Source organism: Orcinus orca, chromosome 7, assembly GCF_937001465.1.
Source record: "Orcinus orca chromosome 7, mOrcOrc1.1, whole genome shotgun sequence".
NCBI lineage: Eukaryota > Metazoa > Chordata > Mammalia > Artiodactyla > Delphinidae > Orcinus > Orcinus orca.
Window position 1 is genome coordinate 57,543,559 of NC_064565.1, and position 13,326 is coordinate 57,556,884.

General features: G+C 40.9%; 1 protein-coding gene across 5 annotated transcripts in view; it reads left to right on the forward strand.

Annotated features, from left to right (window-relative positions):
- Window positions 1–13,326, forward strand: part of NOSTRIN (nitric oxide synthase trafficking) — a 73,688-nt gene that overhangs the window by 36,886 nt on the left and 23,476 nt on the right. For all 5 annotated transcript variants that reach the window (XM_033423495.2, XM_012532157.3, XM_004267264.4 and 2 more), the window contains 4 exons: window positions 1,737–1,835; window positions 7,830–7,955; window positions 12,683–12,781; window positions 12,879–13,004. In XM_033423495.2, the coding sequence (XP_033279386.1) occupies window positions 1,737–1,835; window positions 7,830–7,955; window positions 12,683–12,781; window positions 12,879–13,004 (450 nt within the window). The remainder of the gene's footprint in view (window positions 1–1,736; window positions 1,836–7,829; window positions 7,956–12,682; window positions 12,782–12,878; window positions 13,005–13,326) is intronic.

Below are 13,326 nucleotides of genomic sequence, written 5' to 3' on the forward strand. Positions count from 1 at the left end.
TCAGTTTAGGAGGAATTCATTTCTAGTAGGAAGGACTAGAAGCCAGTGGAAAGGGAATCTGCTCGGAAAACCCAATGATTCCCTTTGAGGGGACTTGTGCTACCAAAGTTGAAATTCTCTCTTTCATCTCCAAAGGGTTGGTGCCCAAAGAGAACTTTCTTTCCCAAGTAGATGGCCATGAGTGCAAAAAAAACGGAGACACCCTCAGAAACAGGCGGCCGCATCTCAGCCCTCAGTGTTGCCTCTGAAGCTCCTACTGGAACCAAGGACCCCATAAGACAAGGACATTAATCAGAAATGTTTGAGATAAATGAATTTCTATGCCCATAATAACAGTCCTGGTAAAGGGATGCTCACAAGAATCACTTTTATAGTGAATATTTAAAGGTCCCATGAACAAGGGTCCAGTCGTTTGTTTTCAGTTTTGCTCTTGATTTTATGAGGTTTCTTAAACAGAATTTGTTTTTAAAAATACATTCTGTAAATATTCAGCTTTCACAGGAAATGCAATACAATGGACCAAAAGAGAAACTGCTCAGTAACTGCTGCTGCTTTCAGGAACAAAAAAAAAAATCTTTTTTTATTTCCCAGTTTCCATCAAGTAATTTTTCTAAATAGAACGATTTTATTTTTTATGAAGATTGACAGAGAAATTAGAGAACATAAAATGCTTGCACTATAATAGCTTTCTCTCCAGTTACAATTCAAGGGATTCAGCATGTCAGTAATGCCGTGTAGTCTGTTTTGGAGACTCGAATGAAGAGCCTTAAAGAACCAAATGCTCCTGGCTCCTACTCTCATTTATCAGCAGGCATGTGACTGACAGAAGGTGGAGGGGAGGGTCTCTGAGCTTCTTGTTCCTTGAAATCCATTTTGTAGAGGTTTCATATGTTTAGAGACCTTCAGAAGGCTTTGCCTCTGACTTCCTAGGGAAAGAAAGACCTGGACTTTTCCCTTCATTGTCTGGTTTTACAGTCATTGCAACTTGAGGTGAAAAACCATACCATCTTCCAATCAACCCAGTTCCTGAATAGGCTAAATCCAACTCAAACCAAATGCTGTTGGCTTTATCTCTGGAGCATCCTGTTCTGCCAAGCTGGGACTGTATAGGGAATGATGGATCACCCACATCATAACCCAGGCCAAGGCTGGAGGCATCAACAGAGTAAGGGACTTTGAATGCTGCTTCCTTCCTGACCCCTCCCTCTGCCTGCCCACCACAAATGCAGGGTAGTTCACGAGATGCCAGGCAGATGCCCAGCTCTCAAGCCCAGGCATCAGGGAACAAAATTGTTCTTTTGCTCTAAGTTTTAAGAGAGCATCTTAAAATGACCTCAATTGTGGCCAAGCAGATTTAAAAGAATGATGCCAGCAGTCTTCCATGTTTGTTGTGATTTTTTTGGCAGGGGTATGGGGGGTGGTAAAGCCATTGCCTTCCATTATGCTAGCTAGAACAATGTTTTGGAAACTCGCAAGCCTTCGGTGATTTAACAAAATGTATAACCCTCTCGAATGAACTCAGTGTAATGAGAAAAATACACAGTGGTTCTCAGGGCAAAATGTTAGCCACTGTGATATTTTAGGCAGATTTTGAGGTGAGGGCAGAAATGAAGAACTAAACATACACAATCGTTCAAGCTAGCACGTGAACATGACTTGTTCCAGAACAGAAGAGTTTTTCTCTTGATATCAGTTTCTGATCCTTTTTTGCTCTTTTTGTATGTTTTTGACTCTAGGCCAAGAAGAAATTGATGGTTAGTACCAAGAAGCATGAAGCGCTTTTCCATCTTGTAGAAAGCTCCAAGCAAATTACGACCGAGAAGGAGAAGCAGAAGGTAATCTCTCATGGCCGGCTGAGTGCATATGGCTTAGAGATGGATGGGCTTCCTGCCCTTAGCTGTGAACACAGGAGAAGTGGCTGATTCCCCCTCTGTGTGGGGTCTCTGCAGGGCTGTAGTGTGGCAGAATATGAGAAGGATCCTAAGTTATTCCTCGTCCCCATATATATATATTTTTTAAAGATCTTTTCCAAAACAATATTTATTTATTTTGGCTGCTCTGGGTCTTAGTTGTGGCATGCAGGATCTTCCTGGTGGCATGCGGGCTCATAGTTGTGGCATGTAGGCTTCTTAGTTGCAGCATGCAGACTCTTAGTTGCGGCATGTGAACTCTTAGTTGCTGCATGCATGCGGGATCTAGTTCCCTGACCAGGGATCGAACCCGGGCCCGCTGCATTGGGAGCTCAGAGTTTTACCCACTGGACCACCAAGGAAGTCCCAGTCCCCATATATTTTCAAAAGGTATTATTGACAGATGACAAATTAAACCAGTGGTGTCCAATATATATATATTTTTAAATTATCTACTGTGTGCTGGGCACTGTGCTAAGTTCTTTTTTTTTTTCTTTTTTATTAATTAATTTATTTATTTTGGGCTGTGTTGGGTCTTTGTTTCTGTGCGGGGGCTTTCTCTAGTTGTGGCAAGCGGGGGCCACTCTTCATCGCGATGCGCGGGCCTCGCTATTGCGGCCTCTCTTGTTGCGGAGCACAGGCTCCAGACGCGCAGGCTCAGTAGCTGTGGCTCACAGGCCTAGTTGCTCCACGGCATGTGGGATCTTCCCAGACCAGGGCATGAACCCGTGTCCCCTGCATTAGCAGGCAGATTCTCAACCACTGCGCCACCAGGGAAGCCCCTCCAATATTTTTGATAAGGAGCCCGATTAAACACCTCTCAGCTCACACCCCAAATAAGTAAAAAATATATACACATAGCATAATGTATTATATAATGTACTTTACCTATCTTGTATATTATATAGAATACTTTTTATATTAAACTAATGTTATGAACCTTATACAACATAAAAAGGTAGAAATATTTGAAGGATGTGGTAAAAATGAAATAATATTTTCAGTGATTAGCTAATCATGATGTCTTCATATAGTGATTAAGGGACATATACAGACAAAATATACACGTGGGGCAAGGCTCACCCTTACCCATAGTAAATATAAATTTGTATTTCTAGTATGTCTTCTTGATAATGTCAGTCTTTTGGTCAGCTTCTCATCAGCTCTCACTAGATCATGCCAGTTTTTGCCTTTTCATGTGGGTGATGATGCACCTGTAATCGGGAGTGGGAGAAAGCGTCAGCTCTGGCGTTTTCCTGTGGCTTTCTTGTGCTTGTATTGTTTGTATTAACATCAATCTGCAGCTTCGTAGCAGACATCTTTTTAAGGCATGTGTTCATTTTGTGTGTGTTAACCTAATTAAAGTGGATAATAAATCTGTAAATCCGTATGATCCAGACTCCTGCCGATGGGCACATGTCCCAGGATGTTGATAGTGAAAGCATTTGTGGGACCCACATCAGCTTCTCATGTTATAAAATGCCCAGTCTCGCTCCAGAACACTTCAGAATCCTCAACTGTCCACACGTGGGCACCAATATCAATTCATATATTGAATAAGAGTAAGCTTGAACACTCTTTTTAGGCAAAAATGAACACAACTAATATTGGAGTATTAGATTATCTTGGACACCCCTTATGGTATGTGCCCCAGATTGGAAACCTTTGAAATAGTCAATATCTTCCCCCAGAGATGGAGTCCCCCTAAGGAAGTGCAGGCAGCACCACTGCAACCCAAAACATTCTTAAAAGAAAAAGAGAATTGTCATTGCCAAGTAACTCTATTATTTCATCTGAGGAAACTATCAGTTGAATAACTTAGATTCATTGTTAGCAAGATATTACAAGGTTCTTGTGTCAGTCTTCACAGTTTGAAATGATCATAACAGGTACTGAAATTGAGACAGCTTCCGAAGAGGAGGCAAAACCAAAGTAAGTTAAAAACCTAAGCCCCAGGACCTCGTTGTAGGCATTTGGAGCCCTCATTAGAAGCTGTTCTTTATTGATGTCGAGGAATGACAAAGGCAAAAGCGTGGGCAGCTAAGTAGTAAATTTTTGCTTCCTTCCCTCATTAGCAGCCTCCCTGGGAGGCGGAAGTTCATGATCCTCCCCTGCCCTCCTCCACCTGGTCCTGTCAACCATAGCCCTTGGCTGTCATTACAACACAGACCCCTACCATCGTCATCACTTTATCTGGTAGCTTTCTCTTTTTTAGTCCTAAAGCTCAACGCCTAAGGCGGCGTTCATTTTTGCATCTCACACAGACGTGCCCATGATCTCCCACTTGAGCCGGGCTGGTTTGGTGCTGCTCAGCAATCCTTCCTGTTTTCCTGCTCAGCAGTCCTTGTTCTCACCAGAAGCTGATCTACATCTCCATTCTTCTCGCTCCTCCATCCTCACCACCCACTCTCAGCAGACCATCTTGCCTCCAGCGTCACAGAGTAAATAGAAGTCAGTACAGCCACCTCCCTACTGAAGTCCTGTGTGCAATGCGACAGGCCAATTCTTCATCCTGTGCTCTGATTCCCATCCCAGCCTCCTCTCAGAGGCCCTTCCCTGGATTATTCCCTTCTCTCCTGTATCTCTAAGGGTTGCTTCCAATCAGCCTTTTCAACTTCCCTCTATCTTGGGAGAGTAGGAAGAATCAGGGAGACACCCTTTGTCTCCCTGATATTCCTATTCCTGCTCCTCTCCAGATATCATCATCTCTTTCTTTTTACAATAAGATTTATTGGAAGGGTTATCTGTGCTCTGTCTCCACTTCATCTCCCGTTCACTCCTCAAACCACCGACCAAGCTTTCCCCACCAATTCGCTAGAAATGTTCTTACCATTGAATACGTGGTCCTTGTTGCTAAAGCTAATGGGTGCTTTCCAGTTCTGACTTTATTTAATTTCTTAGAAGCATTAAGCATCATTGACTTTCCCCTTCTAGAAACATTCTCTTCTTTTAACTACAACGCCATCTTACTCTTCTGGTTTTCCTTTCTGTCAATTTTTTCTTAAGCTCCTTTATGGACTTCCCTCGTTCTGCCTGAACTTTCTATATTGTTGTGCCTGATGATTTCTCTCCTGGGCCTCATTCTGTTTTATTCGGCATCATATCTCCAGCGTCCCACACAGTACTCTCAATATCAAGTGTTCAATACATAGCACGTACTCAACAAATATACTCTCAAGGCTTTGGCTACCATGTCTCTGCTGACAATACCCAAACTTATATCTCCAGCCCAAACCAGTCTCTGAACTGCTCTCTGGCATCTCAAACTCAGTATCTAAAATCAGAACCATCACTTCCCTCTACCAAAAATATTTTTTATTCCTCTGTTTTTATATATTTGAATATCACCATCTACCATATCCTCCCAATTCTAAGTCCTAAACCAAATACTTCCTGAATTTATCTACTTATATTTATCCCCACTGCCACTACTCTCTCCCAGGCCACCATCACCACTGCTTGGGTTACTCCAACTGACAAATTGATGTCTTGGCTTTCAGTGTTTCCTCTCCTTATCCCCCATACACAAGCCAAGCTGACTTGTCTGGAACTCGAATCTGAGCATATTATTCTCCTTTAAAAAGCCTTCAAAGGTTTCCAGGTGACCTCAGGATAAAGCACAAACTCTTTTATGTGGCCCTCAAGACCCTCCCTGACTTGGCCCTTGCTTAACTTTTCAGCATTTTCACTTGCTATTATTTCTCCAACCTCACCAAAATATTTTTTGGTATCATGTCATGCTATTTTGCCTCACCAATTCCTACTTTCATTTTAGGCTTATTCACACAGGGATCATTTCTGTGAGCACCCACTCTGTGACACCTGAATACTTCTATCATCTTGGGATCTATCAAACAAGATAACAATGGCCTGTGTGGGTCCTTGACTAGAGAGGGAGCCTATCTAGTTCCTTTATCTATTTGCAGTGTCTAGTACATGACGCGGTGTGGCAGTCAAGAAATGTTTGATGAATGAATTAATGAATTAATGAATCGATGTTTGTTCCAAGAGAAAGAAAAGAGGAAAGAAAAAGTATTTATCTTTGACAAATTTTAGGAAAATTTCTGAGAAGTTCCTTAAATAAGAATATAAGAGTCTCCATTCTTCTTCTGTATATGTTTGGGGTTATTTGCTGCAAATTTGCTGAGCAGAAACTTCTAGTCAATAGCTATAGAGTGTAGGCTGATGAACGTGAGTGGTGAGAAGAAGCAAGTACAGATCAGGAACCTCCAACTCAAGACTGTAATCTACCAATGATTCCTGTACTCTTATTCTGTAAATCCTTCAGGCCTTGGCATTTCTTACCAGGACAGGTAGAGATTTGTGCAATCAGTCTCCAGATTGACTCTGTTCTCATTGCTGGGCACACTCAGTAAGAATCAAAGAACAATGACTTAGCCAAGTGTAGCCATGGTACACATTCAACCCTTTCTCTGTATCATTATCAGGCTAAAATTCACAAGCTCATATCTCTATAGATAAATGGCTCATTACACTTGATATACAAAACCATCCGTGTCCTGGGTAGGTCATACATCAGAGCTGAGGGACCGTTGAATGGCTAGCATATCACCTGGAATAATAAAGTGAGTGGTGTTAATATTCAGCATTTTGGACGAATGTTCTTCACTACTGAAACTTTAGTCAAAATGTCCTTAAACATTAAGAGGAGCATTCTTAAAAACCTTTATCTCTGTCCTTGAAAATCCTAAACTGCTTAAATCACAGGGCTCCTTGGTACTCCTTGAACTGTGGCTTGAGGACCATTTGCATCAGAATCATCTGAGGAGGCAGTGAAAATTCAGATTTCCCGATCCCACTACTGAGCTACTGAATCAGTATTGCTATTGGTGGAACCCTGAAAATATGCAATTTTCCAAGAATCTCTGGTCATTCCTAGGCATATTAAAGTCTGAGAATCATTCATGTAAATACAACTTCTTCCTTTCTCAGAGATGTGAAATTATGTGTCTGAGCATTTTGAGAATTCAATTCAAACTACCCTGGTCCAGAGAGTTTTGTATTACTTTGATTTTCACAATCAGGATGGCCAATTTTGGTGACTGGCTAGAAGGGGCTCTTTGTGAAGGAGCGTATCATTGGGGGTCAGGATGACAGGAAAGCATTCGTCAAGCTGTCCATAACTTGCAGTGAACAATGGCATGTATCTCAGGCTCTTTCTTCACTAGTAATAGTAACACTCACTAGTCTTTGAGTGCTATACTAACTGTCAAGCAGTGTGCCCTGTTCTTTACCTGTATCACCTGCTTGATTCCTCAGAGCAACACAGTGAAGTGGGAGCATCGCTGTCCCCATCACAGAGATGAGAAAACTGTGGCTTTTGAAGTTTAAGTAACTCACTTGTAGTCAGAACCAGGACTCTAATCCTGAAGTCTGATTCCAGAGTTATAGTGCAGAGTTTAAATAGTGAAAGTGAAGTGAGAGGATGGTCTCCAGGCCTAATGCTAGTTTTTATAAATTATCTGATTGTGCAAATCTCTACCTGTCCCGGTAAGAAATGCGGAGGCCTGAAGGATTTACAAAATAAGAGAACGGGAATCATTGGTAGATTACAGTCTTGAGTTGGAGGTTCCTGATCTGTACTTGCTTCTCTGCACCTGTCATTTGACCTCTTCCTTCATCTGATGAAAGTGGGCATATCACATGGTATTTAAGGACCTCCATTTCCTCATGTGAAAAATGGTAGGAATCCTATTGAAAGGCTCTTAGGTTTCCTTTCAGTTCTGACATCCCTGTTTTCTGAGAAAGGTCTTTGATTTTGTCATCTCTAGTCACTGTTTATGACTTTAGCTGGGAGATGAGAAACCATCATTGGGATGCATATAATTCTTTCTCCAGAATTACAAAGGGCTTTCATAAATGCGTTCATAAATATGTGACACTGATGTTTTACCTTAGCTCCTCAATAAACTGAAAAAATCAACTGAGAAGCTGTCAAAAGAAGATGAAAATTACTACCAAAAAAACATGGCCAGCTGTTCTACCAGACTGAAATGGGAGAACACACTGGAAAATTGCTTCCAGGTAAGTTATGCATTCAAGTTTTTTTTTTTCTTTCTTTCTTTTTCCAAAGAGCTTTGTGTGGGAGAGAAATCACTGCTCGCATTCTATCTTCTAGGCACCCTTCAAGGGCTATGAGAAAAACACTTAACCTAGATGTCTCCATCCGTCTCATTTTTCTATCTATATCACAACAGCGGGAGATAATTATGATTCTTACTGGTATGGCTGCCAGGATTCCTGGTGTAGCGGACGTCTAACTTCAAGATGTGTTAGGTATTGCTGTTACTAAGGACCCTTATCAGAGGCTCTTACTAGGTCTCTCCTTCCTTTTTCTCAGTGTTCTTTTCTCCTGTTAGGGTCCTCCTCCACCGTCTCTTTCCACCCCAGCCTGCTTTCAGCAGTCCCAACTTTTATGTTGAAACTATGGAAATTATCTTCTTTGCTTATAAAGTCTTCCGTGATGGTGACAAGATGTATATCATTTACCTTTCAAAAGAGCTTCTTTCAACTGAGCTTTAAAAATATTTAAGACTCTAGGTTTTTTAATTAGAATCCAAATCAGGTAGAGAATCTACTACAAGTCAGAATCTCCATAAAAAAAGAAAGGTTCCTTTCATCCTCTTTGTTTCCTGGTTTATTGCTACCACCATGCTGGAGGCCACTGGTATTTCTCCCCCCTCTTCCTTTGAGTTCACACAGTTCCTCTTACTCCCATAAGAGTTCTAAGTTTAAGTTCTAAGCTTATCCTCTTGCTTAGAGCTAGCCTCTGCCCCCCGAGTGCCAAACCAAGCCCTACTAGACCCACTTGAGATACTCCTGTCGAGTCATCCTTGCCTAACTGTAACCAATAAGGATTCCCTTACTTAGTATTTCGTTGGCTTGTACATACTCAGTCTATACCAACAAGTCATTGACTCACATATTACACTATGTATTCCTCATTCTCTGTTGTTTGCAAACAACAGGAGTAAAATGTGATATTCATGAAGACACATAACAAAAGTGGGCTGAACTCAATTAAAATGGAATTTTATTAGAAGTGTGGAAAGCTCAGTGTGGCCAAATAATAATAATGATAATGATAATAATAGCCACTCTATCAAAAGTGACCACAAATCAAATGTTTGGTACTGTTAGTATTTACTAGAGGAATTATTTTAGAAAGCCTTTTGCAATAAATGCAAACAGCCTTAAAAATGTTCACATTATCAACTAGTGTTCCTCATCTGAACCACGGAACACAGAAAATAATGTGAGTGACTGTTTTCTCAGTTCCCCAAGGATGGTAGTGACTAATAGCCTCTAGATGCAGAGAAGAAATGGTAACTCATTGCAGATAACAGATGCCTTAGGACATTAGGGTTTAATTCTCTCCTAGAACCTCGGTTGAAAAACCTAATTTCCTTTCCATAAATCCATCTTGAGGAAGTAGATGAAAAACAAAATACAGATTTCTGTTAAAAATACATTAAAAGTAAAAGGGAAGAAGTAATACAAATGGCCAAAATTAAGGAGATGACTAAATAAATCAATACACTCTACACAAGGCACTATTAATTAAAATGGTGTTTTGGAGACTAGTGGCGTTGGAAACTGCTTATGTATAATGTTAAGTGAAAAAACAAGATACCAATTTGAATAATTTGGTTGATAACTAGGAAGATAAAATCATACATACACATACCTCGACAGACTAAAATACATCAAAATGTTAACAGTGGTCATCTCTAGGTGGAAGAATTATAAATGATTTTAAAATTTATTTTCTTGTAGCCCTTTATGGCCCCAAGACAATGTCAAGGGTGCTTGTTAAAATCCAGATTCCTGAGTGCCTTCCTAGACGGGGTAAGTCAGAACTTCTGAATGATTTTAGGAAGGGGTCTAGGTGATCTCTAGACGTACTAAAGTTTGAGAGTTCGTGCTATAGAAAAAACAAGGTACTTCTTTGATCAGTTTTATGAAAACAATTTAGATGAAAATGAAGTCACTCCAATCTCCCCGGGTAGTACAAACCGGAAGGTCAGGACAGCAGGAAGTGAAAAGCATGAATGAAGAGTGTGCATCATCACGAAGCCTGGGCCCCAGACAGCCTCTCCATTTACTCTTCCTTGATAACTCTTTGATCCCACTTTCCTCTCATGTGCTATTATGAAAGCACAGGAGGATAATTTGAGGTCCTGCAGAGTATCTTGCTTCTCTATGACCTATTTTATACAAAAAGAACAAAATAATAGACAGCAATAATTCATTAAATGAGATATGGATTTCCACTTCCCACAGTGGAATTTGTCTCAGCCTCTCTTCACGAGCAGACATAGATCATCTTAATGATTTCCCTGAAATGAAATTAAAATCTTTTAAATATTGCCATCGCCACCAAGGGACACTGGTTATTCTAGTCTCAGATTGATGCTAGTGGCTCAGCACTTGTCACAGTAAAGAAACAGCTGCCCAGCAGGGATGCAGTGTGTTCCCCAAACCTGGCTTTTGTTTTCTGTCCTGTCCTTTGCTCACGGTACTAAACTAGAACAGCTGCTTTCTAGATCTTTTCCCATAATATAAAGACGCTTTCTTTTTTGATGACTGTCCCACTTGAGGTCTAAGACACTGAGCAGAATTTATTTTACATATTTGTTAGAGGAGGCATATGATTTATGCCCTTTGATGAAGCATTACATTTGCTAGGCTACTCTTCTGTGTCTTTAAACCTGTACCTGGGGGACAGAGGGCACATTTAAATGGCTGGTACTTGAGATTTTGGAGAAAGACTCAGGAGACCAAGAGCAGAAACAAAGGTATTTCATTCCCATTGACTTACAAAAATTATGCAGCTTCTGACTAGACAAAAAAGGTAGCCATGGGGGAACAGAGCTCTAGGCTTCCCGATTCAAATGTCAGGACACTTGGTACAGAATTGAAATCTGCATGTGGTTGACACAGATGTTCACAGTTACTGCCAGCTTCTTACCACTTGCATTTAATAGCAGCATTAAAATGACTATATACTAGTAAACAAACTGTGGTAAGTACAGACAATGGAACATTATTCAGCCTTAAAAAAGAAGGAAATTCTGACACAGGCTACAATGTGCATGAATATTGAAGACTTTATGCTAAGTGAAATAAACCAGACACAAAAAGACAAATATTGTATGATTCCTCTTATAAGAGATACCTAGGGTAGTCAAATTCATGGAAGACAACAAGTAGAATGGTGGCTGCCAGGGGAGATGAGGGGAGAGAGAATGGGGAATTATTGTCAATGGGTACAGAGTTTCAGTTTTGCAAGATGAAAAAAGTTCTGGATATGAGTAGTGGTGATGGTTTCACAACGATGTGAATGGACTTAATGCCACTGAACTGTACACTTAAAAATGGTTAACAGGTAAACTTTATGTAACTATTACACAAATAAATTTCTTGAAAATTTAATGATTATATACCATAGATTAAATAACAGCAGGATGTGAATGCAGTCTACACACAAGGGTATAAAGGAACACCAGGCTGGACAGGCTAGTGGCCCCTGCAGGTGTGCTGAAAGACAGGATGGGAGAAGCCAGTGGCCTTTGTGATGTCTCCCCACCTCCACCCTACCAAAGGCCTTGAGACACAGTCCGCCCTTCTTACTTCCACGATAATGCCACCCACCAATTTGCCCAAGAAGGCTTTCTTTTTCAGGAAAGACTATTGATGAGTACTCTTTACTGTGTGGGAAGAAGCAGGGTGGGATGGCGGGTATGAAAGGAACCAACCTAGCCTCTGGATAAAGGGGGAAAGCCCAGGCCTTGTCCTTACAGAAACGGGATGAGGCATGTTGTCTTGGACACTTGCCACCCCTGTCGAAGCCCATGGGCTTCTGGGCACATACCCAGCAGCCTCCTATGGCCCTCACAAGGCTTAGGAATGCCCCCTGCATTTCCACTTGACCCAGCCTTCTTGGACAATGCCTAGTTGCTGAGCGTCCCTGTATTTCCTCAAAACAAACAGTCTGTAGCTCAGCTAGCAGTGAGGGGTGAGAGTCAAATAACTAACTTTTTCTAAAATGTTAATGGCTGACAAGGCAAATGTGACCTCCCTTACTTTATTTACTCTTCTTAGCTAAAAGCTATAAAACTCTAAAAGTGGAATTTTTGTCATCCCGCATAAAACAGGGAGGCTGTGTTGCCACCTTCCAAGAGTGGTCTCTGACCCCCAGGCCTAATTTTAGGTCAGGATGATGAATTGATCAGACTTTAAGCTTCTGCTCTCATCACATAATTTCCTTAAGCAGAGAATTTGCATCTCATCATCGTTGTCCCTGCCGGAACCGGCAGAATGCCTTGTATGTGCTGCAAACAATTCTAGAAATACTTAGTGTCTGACTGCATTTCCAAGATACAGACGTGGGTTTTACTGGGCTTCATTCTTTTTTTGGAACCCACAGATTCTTTTCAAATGATTCCTTTCTCCCCCTTCTTTGTGAACATCAGGTAACCTGTGGCATCCACCTATGTGCTTTTTGACCCACAAAAGCCTGGAGAAAGTGTGTGAGTTAAATTGATCCTAATGGAGGATAAAATAAGACAGACATCAAATCACATTCCTGTCCTGGGAAACTACCCCCCTCCACAATGTGGATATAATGTAATCAAGAGGCACAGACAGGACGGCTCACTCAGACTTTCTTCGTTGTGTTTGTGCTTAGTGGGTGACTTCAGTTTTGTATAACAGTGGGCTGATCTAATCTCATTTTTCATCCTTCTCAGAGCATCCTGGAGCTGGAGAAGGAAAGAATTCAACTCTTATGCAATAACTTAAACCAGTACTCACAACATATTTCTGTTTTTGGCCAAACCCTGACCACAGTGAGTAGTAAAGAATTCGCCATCTCTGGTATGCATGGTAAGAACTGGCGGGAAACATGTCCTCTGCAACCTTGTTCTGCTTTCCTCGGCATTGCAGTGCCACACGCAGATCCACTGCGCCATCAGCAAGATAGATGTCGAAAATGATATCCAGGCTCTCGTGGAAGAAACCGCAGTTTCATCTACAGAAAATAAATCTGAGTTCCTATTAACTGATTACTTTGTAAGTATGGGATGGAAGGAAGTTTCATTCATGAGAAACCTTAGTCATATACTGAGGGATTCATTTTGAAAAGAATTGAGAGCAATTGTAAAGGAAACAAAAATATTGACTTTTTCACAGTCCGTATAAATTTAAAAACTGTGTGGTTTACAGACTGGGCAATGCAAACCTGTCTTTGGTATTCTCTGCAAGGGAAGAACTCCAAACAGGGTTTTAGCCTGAATCTTTTTTTTTTTTTGAAGGAAATATTTTATTTCATTTACTTTTTTAATTAAAAAAATTTTTTTTATTTTATATTGGAACATAGTTGATTAACAATGTT